The 23,466-nt window shown below is 53.9% G+C and overlaps 3 protein-coding genes across 5 annotated transcripts; 2 read left to right on the forward strand and 1 right to left on the reverse strand.

Moving 5' to 3' along the window:
- Window positions 1–1,058: 1,058 nt before the first annotated feature.
- Window positions 1,059–12,792, forward strand: poln (polymerase (DNA directed) nu). 3 transcript variants are annotated; one of them, XM_085905200.1, is made up of 24 exons: window positions 1,301–1,475; window positions 1,543–1,688; window positions 1,758–1,870; window positions 2,291–2,425; window positions 2,494–2,553; window positions 2,640–2,700; window positions 3,016–3,080; window positions 3,460–3,543; window positions 3,877–4,092; window positions 4,152–4,208; window positions 4,267–4,332; window positions 5,240–5,297; window positions 5,801–5,878; window positions 6,367–6,478; window positions 6,760–6,836; window positions 7,375–7,506; window positions 8,377–8,487; window positions 8,569–8,647; window positions 8,716–8,783; window positions 8,857–8,918; window positions 9,163–9,917; window positions 9,990–10,287; window positions 10,470–10,518; window positions 10,616–12,791. In XM_085905200.1, the coding sequence occupies exons 1-21, from the start codon at window positions 1,447–1,449 to the stop codon at window positions 9,253–9,255; spliced, it is 1,902 nt and encodes a 633-aa protein (XP_085761326.1). In that variant the 5' UTR covers window positions 1,301–1,446; the 3' UTR covers window positions 9,256–9,917; window positions 9,990–10,287; window positions 10,470–10,518; window positions 10,616–12,791. The 3 variants fall into 3 exon arrangements, with proteins under 3 accessions (XP_085761323.1, XP_085761326.1, XP_085761324.1); XM_085905197.1 differs by having other exon boundaries at window positions 1,059–1,475; window positions 1,543–1,870; window positions 2,291–2,421; window positions 10,616–12,792; XM_085905198.1 differs by having other exon boundaries at window positions 1,543–1,870.
- aspnat (aspartate N-acetyltransferase) lies at window positions 11,489–16,432 on the reverse strand. The gene is made up of 3 exons (XM_085905335.1): window positions 15,993–16,432; window positions 15,018–15,182; window positions 11,489–13,487 (listed from the first exon to the last, which is right to left on the reverse strand). The coding sequence occupies exons 1-3, from the start codon at window positions 16,273–16,275 to the stop codon at window positions 13,120–13,122; spliced, it is 816 nt and encodes a 271-aa protein (XP_085761461.1). The 5' UTR covers window positions 16,276–16,432; the 3' UTR covers window positions 11,489–13,119.
- Window positions 16,433–17,848: 1,416 nt separating this feature from the next.
- Window positions 17,849–23,120, forward strand: LOC147059890 (NACHT, LRR and PYD domains-containing protein 3-like). Its single transcript, XM_085905143.1, has 10 exons — window positions 17,849–18,781; window positions 18,971–20,780; window positions 20,851–21,021; window positions 21,088–21,258; window positions 21,325–21,495; window positions 21,567–21,737; window positions 21,809–21,976; window positions 22,041–22,211; window positions 22,278–22,445; window positions 22,513–23,120. The coding sequence occupies exons 1-10, from the start codon at window positions 18,532–18,534 to the stop codon at window positions 22,688–22,690; spliced, it is 3,429 nt and encodes a 1,142-aa protein (XP_085761269.1). The 5' UTR covers window positions 17,849–18,531; the 3' UTR covers window positions 22,691–23,120.
- Window positions 23,121–23,466: the final 346 nt, after the last annotated feature.

A 23,466-nucleotide genomic window follows, 5' to 3' on the forward strand; every position in this document is an offset into this window, starting at 1 on the left:
AGGTCCTGATTTTGCCTTTGGAGAAATACAGGCGGGAATGCATCCGAGCATCCAAAGGGAGGCTGAGACTTCCGGCACTCTGGTCACGCAATGGTAAGTGACAAATGCAGTTTTGGATGTCAACAGCAAAACAAAAAAAATGTCATCGGTGCCCAGCAGCGCAACTGGGACGCGTGTCCTCGGCAGTAATCCTCCAAAGGACGGCGGCGGCGGCGATGTTGAGCTCGATCGGACGCGACCCGACGCAGGGATGGATTCACAGAATCGGGGTGCCGATTTGGGTTACTCTTGGATAGATGAACTCATCCGAGACCAATCTGAGACGGTCACTTGGCCAATGGCCGACTGGGAAGACGACGCGGTACCAATCGTCCGGCCTCCGGGAGCAGAAGCTCCACCGAGTGCAAACGTGACGATGGGAGAGACGGACCCTATGAGCTGTGGCGCAATTAGTGGAAGTGCTCCTCCTGATGTGGAGGGCAATGACATCTTCACCTTGCGCATCAGGGAGGACGCAGCCACCTCTGACCATCAGATCACCACTGACTTCGGGAAACCTTCGGCGGACGTGGAGATGGATTCGTCTCTGGATCTTTTTGAGGGCTTGACTCGGCCAAATTACGACGGCGAGGATGCTGAGAAAACGAGCACTGACTCGGATAAGTCGACGACGTATCTAGAGAGTGCGCGTAAGCCGAAGGAAGAGAGCCACCCTGGGTGTAGTTTCCTCATTAGAGATGCACAACCCAGTGGCGACGCTTCCAAGATCAACGCCAAACCCCCCTCCAGAGAACAACTGGCAGACTGCACCAACTTGATGGAGACTCGCTCTCACAGCAATACGGGTAAGCCTGTCTTCTGGCGTATGCGCGTCGCCCGCGTTCCGACAAACCCGCGCTGACCTCCTCTGTTAATTTCAGGGAAGCCGCCGAGAGACCGCCACTCACCCAGAAGACTGCTGAAAAGAAGCCCAGTGAGGACGCGGGACTGTTTTACAGAAGCCTCATTCAAAATGGCCGCTTTGAAAGAGACTCGGCTTTTATTTGCAGAATGACCTTTCAGAAGTCCCAGCACGGATGAAAATCCTCTGGTTGAAGGCATTGGTGCGCTCATATCATTCTGCTTTTCAGAAGACCTCCTCGAAGCAGAAGAGCAAGTCGCCGCGCTCCGAAAATGAAGCGATGAAGCCGCGCCAATCATCTTGGCGGAAGTCCAAGCGTCTGCCACCATCACCAGCTCCTCGCACCGGGGGGCCTAAACAGCAAGCGACGCCCGCTCGCGGGAGGGGCAGCGGCGCCGGCCCCTCCCAAATGAACTGGCCGCTGGCAATTTTGACCGGGGACCCTAAGGTGAAGAGCACTGAGACGCTGAGCCCAGATGAGAAAAGGCAGATGATGGTGAACATTGAGCAGGCTCAGGCGCTACTGCTTACCTTGGTGTACCAAGATGGCGGCACACAGCTCCAGTCAGAAGAGGTGAGCAAATGTGTTCCTTCTCGGGCCGGGCGATACGGCCTGAAAAAACTGACATTTGCTCCGCTAGAGTCCACCCAATCTCACGCAGCCGGTGTGCGGCTTCCTCCTACTTCTCGTCAATGACGTGGACGGCTGCCACGGGAGGCGCTCGCTCAGCCAAAACGACCTCCTGCTCTACCACAGAGTGGAGCGCGAAGAGCAGATTTTCACCAGGTACCAGGGCGTTTGTCTGTGCGTGGGCGTGTGCCACCGCTGGCTCCGTCCGTTTTGCCTTTTGCACAGAGACGTGCTGCTGCGGATGGCCTCGCGAGCCGGTGTCACCGTGTGCTACAGAGCCAAGGAATGGCTTAGCGCGGCTTTGCGCTTGTGCAGACAACACCTCAGCTGGAAACAAGGTACGGATCGCAAACAACAACTCAAAGCCAATCGTGGAATACGACAGGCCAAGTCGCCAAAGGTGATAAACGTCGTGGTGTTCTGAGAAAGTTGAAGGACGGATTTTGTCCGAAAAAAGAAGTTGTCCAATTTTTCCCTCGGCGCAAATCTTCCCATTAGACGTAAAGTCCGAATTGAACAAGGGGAGCGAGAGAGAGTGGTATTTTTCTAGAGATGACCTTAAAAGCTATAGCTTTGGCTCGCAACGTGACACGGGTTGTCCCGAAAACGATAGCTCACTCTCGAAACGAGTCGATGGGTATGGATACATTCGAAGGAGAGACGTTGGGGTGATGGCCGATTGAGCGTCACTCCATGTCAACTGGCCCGCCGCTCCTCACCGGCGCCGTGTGTCCTTTTAGCCTTTTTCTTTCCTCCAGTGTGGGGCTGCCGTATCCTGGACCCTCAGGTGTCGGGCTGGCTGCTGGACCCCGAAGATCCTTGCTCCCGCTACCCGGACCTCTTTCGGAAACACACCCGCAAAAGCCTGCCCCCCGCGACGCCGGCCACTGTACGTAAGGCTCTCGAGGCGCCTGTGGTCATTGGGAGCCACGCTGCCATTTTGTGCCCGTGTCTGTCCCAGGTCTTGTCGGAACTCTATTCCCTCTACTACTTGAACGAGAAGCTTTGTGCTGAAATACGGGTAAAAAGACTCGCTCGCTCGCTCGCTGTCTCACTTGGGACGCCCGGTCGCAAATGCTCATGCGCTTTGCTCACCTGTGCTTCCAGTCCCAAAGCCTTTGGAGCATCTACTCGGACGTTGAGCTGAAAATGATTCCGATTCTAGCAGGTGATTGACCATCCCTCAACAAATAGCCGCTAATATGAATGGCGACAGCTGGACTCGCGGCGCAGTTTCATTGCAGGCCTTGCCGTCCGGCGTGGCGCCATTTGTTTCTTCCGCAGACGCGCATGTACGGGAATCTCCTGTTCCTTGACAAAATGACGTAGAAGATCCACACATTTACTCCATCTTAATGTACTTTTGAAACACCTTTGCGCCAATGACTCGACATCAGTTTTTTCACCTTAATTTCTGGGGAGCAAAATGGCTTGTTGTTGGATGGCTCTCCAACAGTTGTGAAAGCTGCTTGTCCTGTTTCAGCCATGGAGAGCCAGCGCATCCAGATGGACACGGACGCTTTGATGCATCTGTCAGACCTGCTCAAGGTAAGCGTGTCCTTTTCTCCTTTCTTTTTTGCAAAACAGGGTGACAAATTCCGAGCACGCGTCGAGAAGGAGCACGAGTCGTGCGTGTTTGCGGCAGTCTCCGCGTGTCGTTTGCGGTCAAGGTCGCCGCTCGTGCCGCCGAGGCCGTGTGTTGACTGCATTGCGCTATTGAATATGAAGGAGACACCTTTTAGATTTGGGACTCAAGTCTGAAATGTCTCCAACACGACACAAAAGCTCTTTTTGTCATAAAAAGCTCAAGGACCCAGGGGGGGGGGGGATTCAGCCGGCCATTTTGTTTGGCCTATGTTCCACTTGGGTTCGAGGCTCAGTGGTGCGCGGCTGTCACTCGTATTGTTGTTTTTCTTTGCCATTGCAGAGGAAGATGAAACATTTGGAGAAGGACGCAAATGTAGCCGCAGGACAAGATTTCCTCATGACCAGCCCCATCCAGATCCGTCACGTCAGTAACTCCATATGTGCTCTGCGCCGGCTTTTTGACTCTTGGTTGGGGCATGACTGGATAACCAACCCAATATGATTTAAGTGTAGTACATTTACACATAAGACAAATGTAAAAAAAAAAAAAATGTTTTAATCAATCGATTTCTCCCCCCCGAAAACATGCTTACAAATGTGTGTAAAGTGTTTCAAAACAGCGTTGTGCCTGACAGGCAAAAATGCAATTTGATTTGTTTGTGTTTTTTTTCTACTCATCATCAGTGATCTGAATTTGATTAGGCCAAATGAATATCGGTAGGAGCCGTTGCTTTCATGTTCTTTCTCAATTTTACAGGTTCTTTTTAAGAAACTGCGTCTACAAGAGCACTTAAAGAAGAAGAAGCGTCCCCAGTGCAAGAAGGAGACGGCATCAGCTAAAACAGTAGAGCCCAACTCTGGGGGGGTTGCAAAATGCTTTTCGGAAGATGAACCCCCTCCCCTGTCTTTGCTGCAGTTGCAGATGTACCAAGACGTGCATCCGCTACCGAAGATTATTCAGGAGTACAGAGAGGTGGGTCATGAGCGGCTCAGAACATTTTCCCCCCTTACCGTCCGCACCGTGTCCTCCAGGTGAAACAAGCCAAATCCGACTTTGTCGACGATACGTACGTGCACATGCTGACTAAGGTGATTGCCGGCGTAAAGAAAGCCGATCCCTTCCGGCTCACTCTGCAAAACTCCACAGGGCCACTTCTCCCCCAAATGGTCGCAGACCAGCGTCGTCACCGGCAGAATCTTCTCAGCGAACCCGGTAGGTTTGCCCGTGAAACGTCTATCTGGTCTTTCTTCCTCCTAATAATACCACAGCCATTGAGCGCCACATACAGTAGTGTTCAGTCTTTTCACACGCTTTGTGTAATTATCTTTACAAAGCCCAACCCCCGAGCTTCCGCAGAAGTGTAGCCGCTACTGTCGTAGTGGCCAGAACCTTTGCAGTTGCGAGCTCAGCACCTTTCTTCCTGCCAGTGCGGAGTTTGCCACGTGAAGCAAATACCAAAGCGTGTGAGCACGTGACTGGGTTTTTTTTTTTTTTTCTTCCCTGAGCATATGCTCCACGACCAGTCAATGGGACCAAATCGCTGCGTCTGTTCAACGAGGTCCTTGCGTTCCGTTTGTGTCTCTTTGACGCCATTTGCGGTGTTGCACATTATGCATTTTGTTGCCCACGCCCCGCAGTCCTCTGCAGTCCTTTTTCACCGACCCTGCCTCGGTCGCTCCCTCCCTCCCTATGTCTGCTGAATAATAAATGAGGTGTGGAAGCCGAGAATTCGGCCCTTTCCTTGGGCCTTTCCCCCCAGATGTGCGCAAAAGACGCACGCGGGGAGATCATTGATAACGGAATTGCAGCCCGAGTTGCCCTCGGAGCGCTTGCGGCCGGCGCGACCCGTGGCTTTTCTGTTTTGCTCGCTTGGCAGCAAAATAGCTGCCCGTGTAAATACGTGACCACGCCGTGTCCAGGCCGTTGATTAGCGCGCCATGGCTGCGTCGCAATCATCCAGCGTGGCCGCTTGTGCGCTGGCTGTCAAAGACGCCGCTTCCTTGCCCCGGCCGGGACCAACGTGTTGAAATTTGCAAATTTGATCCAATCACTGGGCTATGAGAGACAAGTCTGCATTTGCTTTTGTTGCATACTCACCGTTTTGTTTGCACCCACGTAGAACTTTGAGGCCGTTCCGAGAGAGCCGCTTAAGATCGCCCTGACGCCACGCGGCCGAGGTAAGGAGCCGGCCGAGAATTATCCATGGATTGAGTATGTTGAATGAAATGTTACTCCACCGCACTGACTCCCTCCATCCTAACATGGCAGCCAAGGAGGCGCAGTGATTTTGCCAAGAGTGAATCGACAAAGCGTTCCCTACATCTGTCGACATTGCAGGGCCGCCCGCGCTGCTCCCTTTTTCTCGGCCGTTGCTAACGTCAGCACCTCGGCCAAAGCTGCTTGTCATCAAATCCTCCTCCTTGCCTTTCCTCACGTCCGCTCTGTTTTGCTGTCGTAGCGGCGTGGAGGGCGGTGTAGGATGCGGAGGCAACGTCCGCTACGGAAGAAAACAATTGATGTGAAATCTGAGCGTTTGATTCAATGGCCGCTACCGCCAGTTCAAACCCAGCTTGAAAAGGAGCAAAATTGTTTGCCAGTCCCGAGCCGATTAAAATACAGAGCGCTGAAAATGAGACTTGAATGGACGTCCCTTTTCCGACCGTGTCTTTGTTCTGCGCAGGAAGCCAGCCGGCTGTGACCAGTGTTGATCCTCGTGCCGTGTACGTCTCGGAGGAAGGCTGGACTTTTGTCGCCGCAGGTGAAGTACCCTAGGCGTGTGAGGGTCGCACTCTTCTGCTTTTTAACGAAAGAATTGACCCCGTTTGGTGAGCGCCCGACGACCACAACAATGTGAACGTAGGACGTAAAGGAGCAGGTTTCTGTGATGGACCCGAGAGGCTCGTCGGTACTCCACCCGGTTAGAGACACGGATAGGGAATCCCACTTCTGTAGGGGACCGACCGGTCCGACGTGCTCGTCGTCCTTTGGCCGCAAAATGGCCGTCCGCCACGGCTCCTTCCCTCGCCGAGCACTCCATTCACTGTATGTATTTAGTATTGTGATCTGACAAAAGACAACGCGCCGCCCACAAAACCCAAAGAATAATCATCATCGTACTTGAAGTACCGTAATCCCTGCTTTATGGCGGATAATTGACTCCAAGAGCACCGACCGGCGCTAGATGGAACTCCGCAAAGTAGCGTTACCCTCTCATTTTGAACATACATGTGCTGGTGTTCTTCTCAGGCTTCTGCCAGCTGGAGCTGCGACTCCTGGCTCACTTCTCCGGCGACCGCAAGCTCGTCCACCTTTTTCGTGACGCCCGGGCCGACGCCTATGCCCTTTTAGCCTCTGAATGGTGGGTCTGACACACACGAGAAGGTTCTGGAAGTGTGGAATGGCTCATCAGCCAATTTCATTCCCCGTCAATTTGGTTCCCTTGAACAAAATCTACTTTGAGCGTTCCAGCCGTGACGGGCTCCGGTCGGGCTGCTCGTCCTCGTTTCGAGCCTCGAGCCAAGGTTCTGGGCTCTTTATATTCCATCGTCATAAGGAGATAACATATACGTATCACTTGAGTCACGTTTGATTCCTGGTGTGCTGTCATTCATAGGCATCTTCACCTTGTCTTTTATTCAGGAGGCACGAGCGCGCGGTGGCGTCAGAGGACACGCAACAAGCCAAGCGCATCGTGTCCTCCATTTTGTATGGGAAAGGTTAGTACCGACGACCTCGATACTCAACTCGTTTGCGCCGGGAACGAACTGGAGCTCAAGTCAAGTTGATTTGTATAGCCCTAAATCACAAGCAGTCTCAAAGGGCTTCACATAGACAATAATTCTCAAAGCTCATCCCGACAGAGCTTCAGCTAAAAGGTGAGGTACGTCCTGTCTGGGGAAGAGAACACCAAACTCAGAAGGTGGCAAATGTAGGCATCAAAAAAGAGAAGATAAATAGACGGAGCTCAGCCTCAACCGGTGGAGGGATGCGTTGCCGTGGACACGCAATACAAAGATGAAGCCGGGGCATCGGGCCGGGCAGATCTGTGCTACCGGCACACACGCGACCTATCCCCGAGCGCAAAGCTCGACGTTACCACCGTAAATCTGGAGCAGCACAAGGAAACGGATCAAATCACACCCTTCCGATCGATTAGCCGGGCGGCCGCCGGCCGATCGTCAAATGCTGGAGAAGTTTAACGGATGCTCCGCAAATTTCGGACAGCGGCCCATGCCTGTCTGTGCCCCTCCACAGGGCGCGATTGCCTGGCCAACACCATGGGCGTGACAATGTCGGCGGCCCACCGATTCCAAGACGACTTCTTCCTGGAATTCCCAAAAGTGAAGGCGTTCGCGCTGAGCGTTCTCCGGCAGGGCCGCAAACAAGGTACGTCGGGCCTTCTCCCCCGAGGTCGATGGGAGCCGACCCGGCTGAATGAATGCACCCGTTTGGGCCGAGGGAGGAAACGAACGGGCTCGGGATCAACTCAGTACGCTTTACTGCATATTCGACTTGAAGCGCACGCGCAGCACACCCGCCGCCGAGAGGCTCGACTGGCAAAATAGGGCTCCTAACAAAAGCGTGGCAACAATCGTTCTTCTTAATTACAAATTGACCGCACGGTGGATTTGAATGGTCCGCCCTTGTAAACATCACATCCATCCACCAAAGAACAAGCCGGCCGTGGCAAAATGCCCGGCGCCAAAAAGTGGGCTCTCCTGCTGAATCTGCAAACGCAATCTTATTTGGGGAGCGAAAGCACAATTAGTTGACGTATTTATCGAAACGGTGACATTCTCAGGCGCCAGAGTGTGGAAATCCCCTTTGGTCGCTCGTTGCGTGGACGATACGCGGGGGCAGCCCATTGCGACGGCAGGCACAAAGGTCACCGTGCCAGTTGTCAGGGGGTCAGCCGAGGGCTTTTGTGTGGGCCCAAAGCGCTTGTGAGCTCACTTCCTACGTATGTGATGGGAAGAGGGCCATTCGGGTTCCGTGGCCTGCGGGGATTTAGTGGCAAAGCCGTGGCCATTGTCCGGCCATTGGAATGTACGGCTCTGCTGCATGTGTGTTGTGTTGTGGTGGAAAGCAACAGCAGGGTGTAGTCATTGTGCACAGAGGCACTCCCGTTTGCTATACAGCCGGCCGCTGCTTCCCGCACACAAAAGCCATTTTTGAACCTCTGTGACAACTGCGCTTTGATTGACTTTGAGGGCAAACCAAAAAGCCAAGACGTTTGGACGTGTCCTTTTTGCTCAGGTTTCGTGCGCTCCCTCTTGGGCCGCCAGCGCCCCGTGCGACACATCCTCTCGGAAGAATCGGCCCTCCGCTTGCGGACCGAGAAAAAGGCCATTGCGTTTGTGCTGCAAGGTCGGTCTTTTACTGTCTTTACCGCTTTCAGCTGGTCCCGCTCCCGCCGGACCAGCTGAAAGCAAGGTGCTTCCCGTGCAGGTTCCGCCGCCGACCTCTGCAAGATGGCAATGATCCGAGTGTCCGAGATGCTCTCCGCCTCCGACGGATCCTCGGCCAGGTATGACAATTGGGCCGAGCCGCGCAAATGTTACGCAAAGGGGGAAAAATGCGCGTCTTCTCCGACAGGCTGATGGCTCAGTTTGACGATGAGCTCCTCTTTGAAGTGAAGGACGCGCAGGTGGAAGACTTTTCCGGTAACTAACTAACTAACTAACTACCTGTGATTTTGTTTTCCTTTCGGACCACTCGAAATGTGTCTCTGTGCAGCTCTGGTGGAGGGCACCATGGAGTCCTTGAGCCACATTGACCATCTGGGAGTGCACCTTGACGTGAGTAGCGAGCGCATGGGATCTGGGCTCTTGCTCTGGCTAGGCACTTTGTGTGGAATTTGCCGGGGAGATTCAACTGCCGGAGGCGGAGACTGGACTAGGTCCAGCTCGCCACCGGCTATACGTAGCTGCCGCTCAGCTGAACGTGCGGCCGAGCGGCTCCTTAGTCAGTAATGTGAGCTCCACGGCGCGACGGCAGTATGCGGCCTCCTCTCGACATGCAACGTATGTGTTTGTTCCCCAGGTGCCCCTGAAGGTGGCAGTCTCCCGTGGCAAGTCCTGGGCTTCCATGTCTGCGCTTGCTTCACATGCCGCCTTAGCTCATTCTCACATTTGATCTCATTCTCTCTGTTCTTGCGTTTGAGCGTGTGTGTGTTTTCAACGCTCCGTTTCCCATTTCTCGGCAGTTTTTTTTTGTCCGACATCCGCATCGCCGTGGAAACCCGGCAGCTGCTTTTCACTCCATCCGTATCCGTCCGGGTGCGAGGGCGGCACTGGATGGCACCGGTTCTTCCTGTGCTTCGCACTGTTTTGTTCAGTAATGCTTGGTTGTGTTGGGCGCACATGCTCGATAACGGCAACAAAAAATCTCCGCCGGCGTCACGTTTAAATGACAGCTATTTATAACTTGCCGTTTTTCTAGTGTAATTAGATAAGATAGATAGTTAGATAGATAACCAGAGAATTGTTGTTCTGCACTTTGGCCTGTTGTGCTTTGCATGCACGTTCTCATTCTCACGTCTCCCCCCAAACACTTGGCTGGCTGGAGCCCCCCCTTTTGTCTTGATTGGAGCCCCTCACACATTCCACGACTACTCACCCGCCAACTCCACTCGCACACGTCTCCGCATAAGCGTAATCTTTTGATACTTTGTTCTCTGATGAATGGTCCAAGCATGGCCACATACAGTGAGTGGAACAAGTCTACCCCCCCGGCCCCCCCCCCCCTCCCATTCAAACGGCAGCTTTTTGAAAACGTTCACCTTGTCCCATTTAAAGGTGAGCAAACTGGTGCCATTTTATTTTTGCCATTTGTAAAAGTACTTTTAATGAGCTCTCTTTTTCATGAAGCTGGGAATCTGGCCGCCTATCCTCTCATTGTTCCGTCGGGGTTGTGTGGACGTGACCCAACCACCGACACGGCGCTCTGCTCTGCTCTGCTCTGCTCTGCTCTGCTCTCCTCCCCCGCCCAGTGTGCGCTCTGCATTCTTGGGGCCCAAAGACAGGGCCAAATCCAGCCTTCAGAATGACGGAGGGCCGTGGCGCTTGTGAGTTGCTCTGGTCCACCTCCAGCCGTCACATCTGGAGCAAGATGGCTCCACTTGGCAACGCTTGGAGCCTTCCCCAGCTGCCATGGCAACCGTAAGAGGTGTGATAGAATTGTGTGGATTTTCAAATGACAAAAACGTTATCTTGCCCTAAATCTGTTCAAGCTGAATGCATTTTTTTTTTTATTATTGATGCAATTTATGTACAGCCACGTTGATCACGATGCAGGGAATGCCACCTTTACATTGACCAGTTGCAATTGTTTTTTTTTTCCTCCCTCAGTGCGCTGGTACAGCATGACAGACAGACAGACAGACAGCCAGCCAGCCAGGTAAATGATATTAAAAACCAAAAATCAGCTTTCACTGTAGCCGCTTGATATGTCAGCCAGCCAGCACTCGCGTCCCCTGATGCTAAGTGTGCCTCAGGTTCTTCCAGTGGCCATGCAGCGGCCGGCCCCATCCATCCATCCATCCATCCATCCATCCATCCATCCATCCATCCATCCATCCATCCATCCATCCATCCATCCATCCATCCATCCATCCATGAATCCCCCAAAGGCGGCTTTCACATCCAACCCTCGTCTTGTCAGCTTGCAGTCCTCTATCACGGTAGAGCCGCCTGGCCTCAAAACATTTCCCGGCAACACGGGGTGGCGGCGCTCTGCTTTTGAACTTCCACCTGAGATCGCAATCCAAGGACTGCAAATGAGTAGAAAGCAACTTTCAAATTTGATGTATATTGGATCGGTTTCTGCGCCGTCGCGAAATGAACTTGTCGGAGCTTGTAGCAAAACACGCTCAAAGTGGTGTTTTGCTCCAATCGCCCATCTCTAAACACCCCCTGGGTTGGGGTCCGAGAAAACCGGCGGGTCTTCACCTGGTGATGTCACAACGTGAGGCCCCGCCCCACCCCGCCCAGTTTCTCCGAGCACTTGATGTTCCATAAATGAGCCGTTACTGCTACAAGCGCCCGGCCGGGATAGCTTTCGAATCAAATTTGCACGTCCGTACATTTTCTGTTTCAAAGTGAATAAAAAGGAGCCCTATTTACAGCAAAATGTTGGATACAAGCTTAGTCATTCAAAACATTGATGTTGGGAGTGGCACTTTCCCTCCATTTGACATTTGTACAAATATGCCCACATCAAAGTGGAAAAAAACAACATGAAACCATTCGTCTCTCGAATGTGAAGGGGAGTATCATAAGTAACATGATGGCAGCGTTCTCATGAGGAAATCTTGTAGTTTGCCTACTTGTCTTTATTGCTCCTTTTGATGGCACATGGGCAGGATTGTTCTGAAATGGCATTTGGCATTGGATTTGTCAGCGTGAGCTAGGAGCGCATCGTGCACCAATGCCGACGAGCCACAGTCTGGGAAAAAAAAAAAAAAAATCAAAACCCGGAGTCACACTTGTGCTCCGAGTCTTCTCGGCACCCGAGTCCGGAGTGATTCCTTTTTACGTCGGCTCGGTCCGGGTCTCCCTCACGGCGCCGCCCGTTCCGATGACACCTTGGCCAAAGTCAGCATTTTACATTCACTCAGCCCCCTTGACATCGTCAGAGTAAAAAGACACATGGTGTACATTTGTGCTCGTGAGAACCTGCCTGCCGCTGCCTGTGCTGTAAACGGGGTGCAGGAGGACACGCTCTGAGAGAAGTTGCATATAGAAGAACCTTTTCCACGTTCTACCTTGAAGAATTGCTCGCCGTAGTAAACACGCACACGCATTAGTGCACGTTACAATTCCAAAAGAGCCCCTTGCTTTCAGAAGCACGGCCTTCTTTTCCAGATGCCCAAATGAACCTTGTGCTATACGGAGGCGCCGCTTGTTCAAAAGATTGGTTCTGCGCGTGACGCCTGCAGCCCGACTCGGGCCGCTACCTTTGCGACAATTTGCAAGCGATGACGCTCAAGTTTGCGGCGAGCCCAAGCTCGCCCCGAGCGTGCCGTGCAACAGCCCTCCCGCCTCAAAACGCTTTCGCTGTGCTCGGATAGGATCTTTACAATTTTAGACAGGCGTTCCATGCAATCGATCATCTTTTATCCCCCTATCGTAAAAAAAAAAAAAAAAAGCTGCACAATACATCTTTGTATGTCTCTCTATATAATTCTATATAGCAGGCATATATGAATCATTTGTTGTCAACGGGTACACAGGCATGCCGTGGCTTTTGCATTCTGCCTATTGGCAGGTCGTCCTCAAATGGCGATTGAAGAAAGGTCGTAGGGGGCACCGACAAGCTTCCCAGTGACGTCATGAAAGCAGTGCGGCGGCTAGGCTGGCTGGGTGGGTGGCTCACGCGCAAATTTTCAGCCCGGCCAGGGGTTGCAGACAGACTCGGGAAAACCACAGTTGACTTTTGCAAAAGAGTGAACATTGCTGGCTTTGCTATCAGAAGAAGCAAATGCCCAGCCGTGATCTTCAGCGCTTTCTTTCAGCCATCGATCAAGCGCTCGCTCAACTCAATTCGACCCAGTTCCAAATTTGTGAGGAGGCGCCGCAACGAGGCTCAACCGCATCGCACGCTCGTCGTTCTTCTCCGGACCCGGCCCGTTGGCTACAAGAGGCGAGGCCGGTTGGCGATTTTGTGGCTTGCTGATGCTCAAGTAGACTTCAGAGAGAAATGCTGAAAAGGTCACTTTGAAGCCAGCAGCCAGCGGCATCTGTTGGTTGTCGTGCGCCATGCGTGCGCATCCAAAACAAAAATGGAGATGTCAGTCAAACAATCCAAAATAACAAACGGAGATGTCAAATCATCAAAAAACAACAGCAATGGAGATGCTAAGCAATGATAAATGGAAGTGATTCAATCAGAGGAGGGGTGGGGGGGAGGGGCGAGGTCGCCGGCTCTTGCTCTCTCTCCGGCCGGCTCTTGCTCTCTGTGGCTCTGTCCGTCCGTCCGTCCCTCTCTCCTCCTCCTCACTCACTCCTCACGGAGCTGCAGGCGGTAGCGGCTGTAGCGGATTTGGAAGAAGAGGCGCTCGGGCGCCGAGCGACTCATGCCGGGCAGCCTGTAGTCGTGGCTCCGGCCCGTCCGGCGGAAGCCCAGCGACTCGTACAGCTTGTGGGCGGCCATCTTGACGGCCGTGGTGCCCAGGACCACCGCCGCGTAGTCGTTGCGCACGGCAAACTCCAGAACGCGCCGGCCCAGGGCCTTGGCGATGCCTTTGCCGCGGTAGCGGGAATCCACCGACATGCGCCGCAGCTCCACCGTGTTGTCGTCCTCGTGGCCTTGCGCCGCCACCATGCCCACCACGCGGCCGTCCAGCACTGCTACCCAGAAACTCGAGCCTTGGGGGTTAATCATAAGGAAAATTAGCACTCTGTAAAAAAAAAAAAAAAATACACACAGGGCCCCCTAGTGTGTGCACCTTGGCCATCAATAATGCAGCCATGCATACACAGGAGCGCCGCATGAACGGTTCTTCTCTTTGCAGAGGAGAAAGAAGACATGCTTGAAGATGACTTTCTCTTTTTCCGCCATTTCACCTGGTTTTCTTGTTTTACTTTTTTTCTCCTGAGCCACCTTTTTTCTTAGCATCTTTTGCATCCATTTGCGCATGTTTTCTTTCCCTTTCTCGTCTGACTTTTGTTGAGCCTCTTCCAATAATTTTTCTTTGACATGGTTTGCATTTTCTTCCCACCCCTTTCCTGCGTTGTCCCTCCTTTTCTTTGTCCCATTTTCCCCTTTCTTTTCTTTTATTCCTCCCTTTTGCCCCTTTTGTGTCCCTTTGTTCCAGGTTTTGCCATTTTGCGTCCGTGTCTCCTGTTAGGAGACAAATGGGAGCTTGTGGCGGCGTCTCCAAAGGCTCCATTATGGCTGTGAGGGCGCCGCGCAAGGGAGGGAGGGAGGGAGGCAGGGAGGGAGGGGACCTTGTGAGGATGGAGAAGAGGGGGAGGGGAGCACGTGAATACTGATGATCTTCCAGCAAGAACTAAATCAGAGGGCGGAGAGTGAGGAGAAGAGACGAGCGCATCCCTCTGTCTGTCTGTCCGTCCATCTGTCCCGTTGCGCATCGTAGCCCAACCGCTTTCCCTCGGGGCTTCTCTGGTCAAAGGGCGTCGTCTCTGGGGGCCCGCCCACTAGCCTGCCCGCCTGGTCCCAGTCTACTTGCATAGCACCTTCTCATTCTCTTTCCATCTTGTTTTTTTCTTCAGATTTCAAACGGCGATCACACGAGCGAGTCGCCGGCGAATCGGATACAGCCGCCGCTAGCGTAATCCCATTGAGCCGTTCCTCCAGCGCTCCCTGTCGGCCCCGCCCCTCACCTCACACCGGGGGGCCCTAAGACGCGCTGGAGCTCATTCTATCATCGGCACCTGCACTGCACCCTCCCGAGTGACGAGAACTATTTGCGACGTGCATTTGATTGACCAATATGGATTGCTACTTATGGCTTCACTGCTTCCACGCACGGCATGGAGAAAGACGGCGACTTCGGGTGCCTTGTCCTCTTCCCCAAAAGTGCCGCTGGCATACTCGGCAAGTGGAACGGCCGGCCGACTGGCCTCCCAAAGTGAAACCACCCTCACGCTCAAAACGGAGTTCCCTCCTTGCCGCATTGTGCGAGAGCACTGATGCCTGACTACTGATCCAGGCAGCCTGTCCTCCTTCCCGATGGTGATGCTGAACACACACACACACACACACACACACACACCTCCTCCCTTCAGACTTTCAAGTGGAGGCAAGATGGGGGAAGGAAAAGGAAAAATGCTGGGAGGGAGGAGGGGCAGCGTATTGGCCACATCCACACACACACACACAAACATCAATGTGTTGTCCCCTCTATTCTAGCAACCCGCCACCAGCAGTCTTACCCGCGGCCTTCATGTAGTGAGCCTCGATGTCAGCCATGTCTGTGCGCAAGGCGTGGTCCAGGTAACTGTGGATGACTTTGCCGCTGTAGTAATAGCGAGCAGCCATGAGCGCCAGCGGCGCGCAGCAGGTCAGCGCCAAGGATTTGGTCAGCAAAAAGCACACAACTGTGAGGAGAGCAACGGAAAGGCGTCACAGGAGAACACGGAGCGCCATCTCCAATGACCACAGTGTTCAAAGCATGCACGTGTGCATGCAACCTCTTCTGACAATTTTCACCTGGGCTGACTTTGAAGGAATGGTGCACCAACGGCCTGTGATGCAAACCAGCGGGGGAAACAAACCTCTCGGGTCCCTGCCGGGTCCCTGCCGGGTCCCTGCCGGCTTTTGACGCGTGGTGGCCTAACCCGGGTCAGTCCTCTTTTGATGATCCTCTCATTTAAGAAAAGGGTCACGCGAAGGCTCGATTCAGAGTAGCCTAGCGTGGGCCACGCGTCCGACTGGTTTCATCTTTCGGGTAACCTTCCACCTCAAATGCTCGATGAGCGCCGTAAAGTCAAAGACGGTATAAGCATGTTTCCATTTGCGCATTCTTCCATAACACGAGTGCTGATGGAATGAATACTCAGTAGATGGCAGTGTTGGAATTCTTTGTTGAACCTGCGTAAGATGCCTATGAAACCATGTCGCAGATTTCATGCTTGGGGGGCTCAAAGAACAACGAGCAAGCTTTCTTTGGGAGAAAGGCGGCGTCGTGGGCAGATTTTTTGGGTTTTTTTTTTTTCCAATTTGCTCAGGCCTGCCTGCCTGCCTGCCTGCCCGCCCGCGGGTTACCGCGCATGTGCAATGCGGACACCCATGCCTTTTGTTGCCGACATTTCAGTCGGTGCGTCAAACAAACAAACACCTGTGGAATTGTTGGGGTTCGAATAGCGCGCATGCGTACAAGGCGAACGGCATCGAGGGCTTGACATTACCTGTGAGAAGCGCGTAGAAAAGCTGACTTTGGGGTTGCTGGGCGAGCCCGCGAAACGTCGTGTTGGGTATCCTCTCCATGATGCCCTCGTAAAAGATGCGCCGCACCTCTTCCTGGTCCCCGCGCTCGAATTCGCGGATGAACACCGCGTCCCGCTTGGCGTCCTTGGCCTCGCCGGACGAGGACGAGGACGAAGACGAGGCGGCGCTCCACATCATGGGCTCCTTCTTGCTCCCGGGTATAGCATCGTGTTCGTCCGCCACTATTTTAGTCTCGCAAACCATTTTGCGAGACGAACAATATATGCAAGTGGCCGCCGCGTAGATCCCCCCCCGCCCCCGCCCCCCCGCCGTCTACGCAGCAGCCTTTCCTTTCCTTTCCTTTGGAAAACCAAAAATGAAGAGAAGACACGATGGAGGAGGAGTAAAGGGGGAGGGGGGGGGTTCTGCCGCCGCAACCCTGAGCGATTCTGGCGACCGAGGCTCGCCGGTTGGCCACCCGCCCTATTTATAGGCGGGGCGGGAAGGGCGTGCGGATGGTGGTCCGCTCGTCGCCACGATTGGTGGAAGCTGCGAGATGCTGACTGAGGAGGCCCCCCTTCTCGCTTTTACATCGCAGAAGAAGCACAGCCGCCGCTGTGTGCGTATTTGGGTCGATATGCGGAACCTACATCCGTGATGATGCGTCAAACAGAACTTTGGATTTCTTGCATCTTTTTCACCCAGTTCAACTTTAAATCCACCAACACATCTACAGTATAGAGACTACCCCCCCCCCACACACACACACACACACGCAGACTTTTTCTTTATTCTTGATTGAATTTGATGTTTTCTGCGGATCAGGGTTGCGCATCCTCCACCGCCAGATGAGTGGTGCACTGCAGCGATTCCACGCCCGCCCCCGCGAACCCACCTCCCCCCCTCCCTCCCTACCTCCCTCCCTCCCCTAAAAGCGGCAAGTACGTAACAGTGACACCTCCTTCCCATTCAGCACGCACGCACATTGCACAATTCATCTCTCTCCTATCTATTCTATCTCCCAACCTATCGCAATAAGTTTGACACAATGCTAAAGGAGTTTCTCTGCTGAAGTTGCAAGCCCGCATTCTTGTCACCCGTGCTGCCATCTAGAGGACAAAGTGCGGGGACTGGACTGGTCCCATTTTGTGACTACGTTGAGCGCTTGTCCACAAAGATAGCCATTCCTATTCGTGACGATAGACTTAAGCGTCCAAACTTAATTTCACACCTACGGACAATCAATTTGAAGTCTTCAGTAAACCCGATTGGCGCCCGAACCTCAGAACCATAAATCAGAAGCGCAAACTACAAGGCTAAATGCAACTATTCCACACGTGTTGCAGTACTCTTGAATGTGACCTTTGACTGACTCTCCCTTCTTCTGTAAAAGCGATACTCAGAGCGGTCATGCCTCCATGGTGTCTGTTGCCATCCCGTGCTCGCAAAGAAACACGTTCACAGATGTTCACAGATTAGACGACACCATGAAAAGATGAAATTGTGTCAGGTCAGAAGATCTTGCACCCTTCCCAGGGTGTGAATGGCGCATCGCTGCGCCCGCCACGGCAAGCTTACATGTCTGCTAGCGCCACTTAGCGGTTGACTTGAGGCATTGCAACGTGGCTTGACGATTCCAAACTGAGCTTGCCGCATCTTTTCCCTAACGTCTGTCATTGGAATTTCTCGAAGTGTCGTGGCATATTGCGATGTCTGGAAACGAGGGTCACGTGATTCAGGAGGAAAGGGAGCAAGGACAGTGAAGCAGGGGTCAAGTGCGGGCAGGACGACTGCTGGCTTTTGGAAGGGGAAGATCAACTAAGGCGGAAATTGTACAAAACAAGCCACAGTGCCATCACCGAAGAAAGAACTCCGTCCGACACGACCCGACACGACTCTGCAGCAAATTGACATCACGTGACAATAAGTGCGCCCCACTGAACAGATTTGAGATCTGAAAACTGGCCATTTGCTTTGCTTGAGAGTGCTCGTGCGCCCCCGCGCGGATTGCACCCGTATTACCCGCCCAGGGCAACAAAAAACGGCCCTGTTGTTAATGATAGGAAGTCGCGAGACAAAAGCAAAAGTTAGGCTAACTTCGAAGCCGCGCCCTGAACAGTCGCTATGCGCTAGCAGTCAGAGTGAAAGTGAAGTCGGCCCGTCGGCCGACCGGCAGCCTGACCTCGGACGTCGTTCAAGTCAAGTAGCCCGCAAGTTGATCGCTTGCAGGCCAAAGTGGGATGGATGGTTGACTTTTGGATGTTTTGGAAACCTACTAGGGTGACGAGATAGGTCGACCTGTTGTTTCTTCGTTAGCGACACAACTAGCAATAGCATTTATTGGCCGAACAAAACTTCTGTCAACTGACATTCGTTTATTTCTTTCTTCATTTTTATTGTATGTATACGGAAGACGATTAGGGCCAGTCAAGAAAAAAACGAAAAAAAACGAGGGGTGACAGGATTCTGACTTGTGTGGTCTTGTCAGCTCAACGCTATTTTTGGACCGCTTTGGGAAAGATGGATATGAAAATCAAGGAGCTGCTGTTGGAAACGCTGGAAAACCTGGGGCAGGAGGACTTTAAGAAGTTCAAGTTCTTTATGCGTCTGCCTAAGAGCAAAACAGAAAACGCAGACCGGACTGACATCGCCGAACAGCTGATAAACACGCACGGCAACAACGCGGGAGAGGAGACCATCCAGATTCTGGAGAAGATCAACAACTACGACCTGGCCCAGAAGCTGCGCAACAACCTGGCGCTAACCATAGGTAAGGTGAACGTGGCTTCTGGTGGAGAAGGGGGGGGGGGGGGGGGTTGGCGGAAAGCAGCTTACCTGAAAACTCTCAGGTGATACAAACGGTGGCAACAGCTCTTGCCTCCTTCCTCGCGGCGGCACGGCTGCGGCACGCTTGCGGCCGGGCCTAAAGACCACACGGGATCTCCTTCTGCGCCCTCAGGTAGCATCTCCTCAGTGGATCGCGAGCAGATCGGCAAATTCAAGCGGGAGCTGCAAAACAACCTGCGGGAGAGCTACCTCACCGTTCCCGAGGGCAACACGGGGCACAGCGGGCGGGAGCCTCTGGAGGACGTCTACACCGAGCTCAACATTACCCGCGGCGTCGCCGGTCTCCCCGACAAGCAGCACGAGGTCCTTCAGATGGAGATGTGCGGCGCGGCCGAGGAGGAGTCCATCCAGCCCTGCCACATCTTCCAAAGCCAGAAGCCCCTTCGCACGATGCTCACCGTGGGCTTCGCGGGCGTCGGGAAGACCTTCCTGCTGCGCAAGTTTGTCCTGGACTGGGCCAGCGGGAGAACCAACACAGACGTGGACTTCATCTTTCCCTTCGCCTTCCGCGAGTTGAACTTGGAGGAGACGAAAAGCTTTTCGCTGGCAGAGCTCATCCGACTCTTTGTCTGGGAGAGCAAGGCCATCAAGAAGCTGGACGACATCTTGGTCAGTCTGCAAGAGTCGGGCAACCGCCACTACCAGTCCAGCAGCATCAAGATGTTGTTCATCCTGGACGGCCTGGACGAGTCCCGCCTCAAACTGGACCTGAGCGACGAGCGCAAGGTGGACCCGGACGTGACCCGAGCCTACCCCGTGGAGGTGCTCCTGGCGCATCTCATCAAAGGGAACTTGCTTCCCTGCGCCCGGGTTTGGATCACCACGCGGCCCCGGGCGGCCCACGACGTCCCGCCGCGCCTGGTGGACGGCAGAACCGAGGTGAAAGGCTTCAGCCACTCCCAGAGACTGGACTACTTCAGGAAGAGGTTCCCCGCCGAGGAGGACGTCATCAAGCACATCCAGAAGTCCCGCACCATTTTCATCATGTGCCACTTGCCCGTCTTCTGCTGGCTCACCGCCACCGTGCTCCGAGATCAACGGAAACACAGAAAGGAGCTGCCCGAAAGCCTGACCGAGATGTACACGGAGTTCCTGCTCTATCACCTGGACAGGTCCACGGAGCGAGACAGCCAGAAGAGCACGGAGTACGTCAAAGCGCTGGCCGAGCTGGCTTTTCGGCACCTGATGAAAAAGCAACAGATCTTCTACGAGAGCGACTTGCGGGAAAGCGGCTTGGATTACCTGCAGGGCGCAAAACACTCGGGAATCTTCACCGTGGTCTTCGAGGAGGTACCCCCGCTCAAGAAATACCAAGGCCGCAAGATGTATCAGTTCATCCACCTGACCGTCCAGGAATATCTGGCCGCTCTCTACGTGATGATGAGCCTGTTCCAGGACAACAAGAACGTGCTGGATGATTCCGGGTGGACGCTGAAAGGCCTCCTGTTGCTTTGCAAGCGGAAGCAGCTCACTCGGGTACACGAGGCGGCCATCCGCAAAGCCTCCGAGAGTGAGGGAAACCTGGATTTGTTCCTCCGCTTCCTGCTGGGCCTCTCCTTGCAGTGCAACCAGGACCTCCTGGGTGAGCTGCTGAAGGCTCCTGAGAACCCCACCTACAGCAAGGCAGAAACGGTCCACTTGATCAAGCAACGGATCGAGCAGAACTCTCCCGAGGAGAACATCAACTTGTTCTACTGCCTGAACGAGCTGAAGGACGAGTCGCTGCTGGAGCAGATCCAACAATACCTAAAAGGGGGGAAATTGTCCACGGAGGACCTACCTCCGGCCATGTGGTCGGCCCTGGTCTTCTTCTTGCGGGCTTCCGACGAAGCCACGAGTTGCTTCGATCTCCGGACATACGCTCCGTCCGAGAAGGGGCTCCTGATGCTGCTGCCGGTGGTCAAGGCTTCTCAAAAATCGGTGTAGGTGCCGTCGAGCCAGCACGTTGAACCGGTCGCGCACGTGTCAGCCCAAACCCTCTTGTCTTCTCAGGCTCTGGAATTGCAATCTAAGAAAGAAAAGCTGTGAGGCGCTGGCCTCTGTTCTAAGCTCGTCCCAGACCCTGAGGGAGCTGGATCTCGGCCACAACGAGTTGTACGACGACGGGCTGGAGGCGCTCGCCGCCGGACTGGCAAAGCCGCAGTGCACCTTGCAAGTTCTCAGGTAAGGCTCTCCTCGAGTCGGCCCAAGATCCTTGGGCTTGTGTCAGCCGCCCTCTTGTCTTCTCAGGCTCAAGGGCTGCGAGCTGAGCAAGAAAAGCTGCAAGGGGCTGGCCTCTGTTCTAAGCTCTCCCTGCAACCTGAGCCATCTGGATCTCAGCTGGAACGAATTGTGTGACGACGGGCTGGAGGCGCTCACCGCCGGACTGGCAAAGCCGCAGTGCACCTTGCAAGTTCTCAGGTAAGGCTCTCCTCGAGCCAGCCCAGGAACCTTGGGCTTGTGTCAGCCGCCCTCTTGTCTTATCAGCCTCGAGGCCTGTAAGCTGAGCAAGAAAAGCTGCGAGACGCTGGCCTCTGTTCTAAGCTCGTCCCGCACCCTGAGCCATCTGGATCTCAGCTGGAACGAATTGTGTGACGACGGGCTGGAGGCGCTCACCGCCGGACTGGCAAAGCCGCAGTGCACCTTGCAAGTTCTCGGGTAAGGCTCTCCTCGAGCCGGCCGGCCCGAGAACTTTGAGCTTGTGTCAGCCGCCCTCTTTGTCTTCTCAGCCTCCAGTCGTGCTGGCTGAGCAAGAAAAGCTGCGAGGCGCTGGCCTCTGTTCTAAGCTCGTCCCGCACCCTGAGGGAGCTGGATCTCAGCCAAAACAAATTGTGCGACGACGGGCTGGAGGCGCTCGCCGCCGGACTGGCAAAGCCGCAGTGCACCTTGCAAGTTCTCGGGTAAGGCTCTCCTCGAGCCGGCCGGCCCGAGAACTTTGAGCTTGTGTCAGCCGCCCTCTTTGTCTTCTCAGCCTCCAGTCGTGCTGGCTGAGCAAGAAAAGCTGCGAGGCGCTGGCCTCTGTTCTAAGCTCGTCCCGCAACCTGAGGGAGCTGGATCTCAGCTGGAACGACTTGTCTGACGGGCTGGAGGCGCTCGCCGCCGGACTGGCAAAGCCGCAGTGCACCTTGCAAGTTCTCGGGTAAGGCTCTCCTCGAGCCAGCCCAGGAACCTTGGGCTTGTGTCAGCCGCCCTCGTCTTCTCAGGCTCAGGAAATGCCAGCTGAGCGATGAAAGCTGCGAGGCACTGGCCTCTGTTCTAAGCTCGTCCCGCAACCTGAGGGAGCTGCATCTCAGCCACAACGACTTGTACGACAACGGGCTGGAGGCGCTCGTCGCCGGACTGGCAAAGCCGGAGTGCACCTTGCAAGTTCTCGGGTAAGGTTCTCCTCGAGCCAGCCCAGGAACCTTGGGCTTGTGTCAGCCGCCCTCTTGTCTTCTCAGGCTCCAGTTGTGCAAGCTGAGCAAGAAAAGCTGCGAGGCGCTGGCCTCTGTTCTAAGCTCGCCCTGCAACCTGAGGGAGCTGGATCTCAGCTGGAACAAATTGTCCGACGGGCTGGAGGCGCTCGCCGCCGGACTGGCAAAGCTGCAGTGCACCTTGCAAGTTCTCAGGTAAGGCTCTCCTCGAGCCAGCCCAGGAACCTTGGGCTTGTGTCAGCCGCCCTCTTTGTCTTCTCAGCCTCCAGTGGTGCCAGATCGACACGCAAGGATGCATCTCACTGGCCAAGGCTCTCCGGTCCAACCCCTCCCACCTCCAACAGCTGAACCTGGCCTGGAATTTCCCCGGAGAGGAAGGAGAGCGGGCCTTGGAGGAGGTCCAAATGGATTCTCGCTGCAGTCTGAAGATCGACCAGTAGGTTCCAAACATCTTCCGGGGCGCCGTTGAAGAAAACGGCTTCCAAAAAGTCGCTCGCGCCTAGCTCCGAAAACAGATTGAATAAAGTAGAGAAGCACGCATGAAATCCACGGAAGGAACATTTGAAGCATATAAAGACGACATTTCTCCAGTTTGAAAGAAGACGGAACGAGACATTTTTGGGATATGTGATGGACCAAGAAATGGTTTGATACTAACTTCATGTTTTGGGTTATATTGCCTGAATGAAGTGTTCAATGCATGCCTGGTGTTTTTCTCAAACGCTGAATGCTTGATTCCAGGGGTGTCCAAACTTTTTGCAAGGAGGGCCAGATTTGATAAAGTGAAGGGGCCCGGCCGGGGGCCAGTCGTTTTTTCAGACATTTTTTTAAACTACAATTCCATCCAAATAAACACTGTTATAAAACAAATTTCATTCTCCCAATTGTCTTTATTTTTTTTAAATGACAAAATAACCCAATATAAGCCACTCAGGCAGATGCGAACAACTCTAAAAACACAAATTGTGCCTTTCATTCATATCTGAAGAGTCCGATAACATTGAACAAACTCTATGAAATACCTTCAATTGACATGAGTTTAAAATGATTTTCGCCTCATGAACATTTTAAACAGGAGTTATAAGTAATACATCAAATACGATAACATTGAACAAACTGTAGTAATAGCGAGCAGCCATGAGCGCCAGCGGCGCGCAGCAGGTCGGCGCCAAGGATTTGGTCAGCAAAAAGCACACAACTGTGAGGAGAGCAACGC

Source organism: Syngnathus leptorhynchus, chromosome 2, assembly GCF_054491065.1.
Source record: "Syngnathus leptorhynchus isolate UIUO chromosome 2, UIUO_Slep, whole genome shotgun sequence".
In the NCBI taxonomy this organism is placed as follows: domain Eukaryota; kingdom Metazoa; phylum Chordata; class Actinopteri; order Syngnathiformes; family Syngnathidae; genus Syngnathus; species Syngnathus leptorhynchus.

Excerpts from the sequence above, each read along its gene's own strand:
- poln (XM_085905197.1), top strand. The coding sequence starts at position 1,077 with ATGAAAATCCTCTGGTTGAAGGCATTGGTGCGCTCATATCATTCTGCT. Across the intron at positions 1,476-1,542 it reads CACAGCTCCAGTCAGAAGAG|AGTCCACCCAATCTCACGCA; the intron begins GTGAGCAAATGT and ends TTGCTCCGCTAG. Across the intron at positions 3,081-3,459 it reads ATCTGTCAGACCTGCTCAAG|AGGAAGATGAAACATTTGGA; the intron begins GTAAGCGTGTCC and ends TTGCCATTGCAG.
- aspnat (XM_085905335.1), bottom strand. The coding sequence starts at position 16,275 with ATGGTTTGCGAGACTAAAATAGTGGCGGACGAACACGATGCTATACCC. Across the intron at positions 15,183-15,992 it reads TTTCTACGCGCTTCTCACAG|TTGTGTGCTTTTTGCTGACC; the intron begins GTAATGTCAAGC and ends CTCTCCTCACAG. Across the intron at positions 13,488-15,017 it reads TCACTACATGAAGGCCGCGG|GCTCGAGTTTCTGGGTAGCA; the intron begins GTAAGACTGCTG and ends TTAACCCCCAAG.
- LOC147059890 (XM_085905143.1), top strand. The coding sequence starts at position 18,532 with ATGGATATGAAAATCAAGGAGCTGCTGTTGGAAACGCTGGAAAACCTG. Across the intron at positions 21,022-21,087 it reads TGCACCTTGCAAGTTCTCAG|GCTCAAGGGCTGCGAGCTGA; the intron begins GTAAGGCTCTCC and ends TTGTCTTCTCAG. Across the intron at positions 21,496-21,566 it reads TGCACCTTGCAAGTTCTCGG|CCTCCAGTCGTGCTGGCTGA; the intron begins GTAAGGCTCTCC and ends TTGTCTTCTCAG.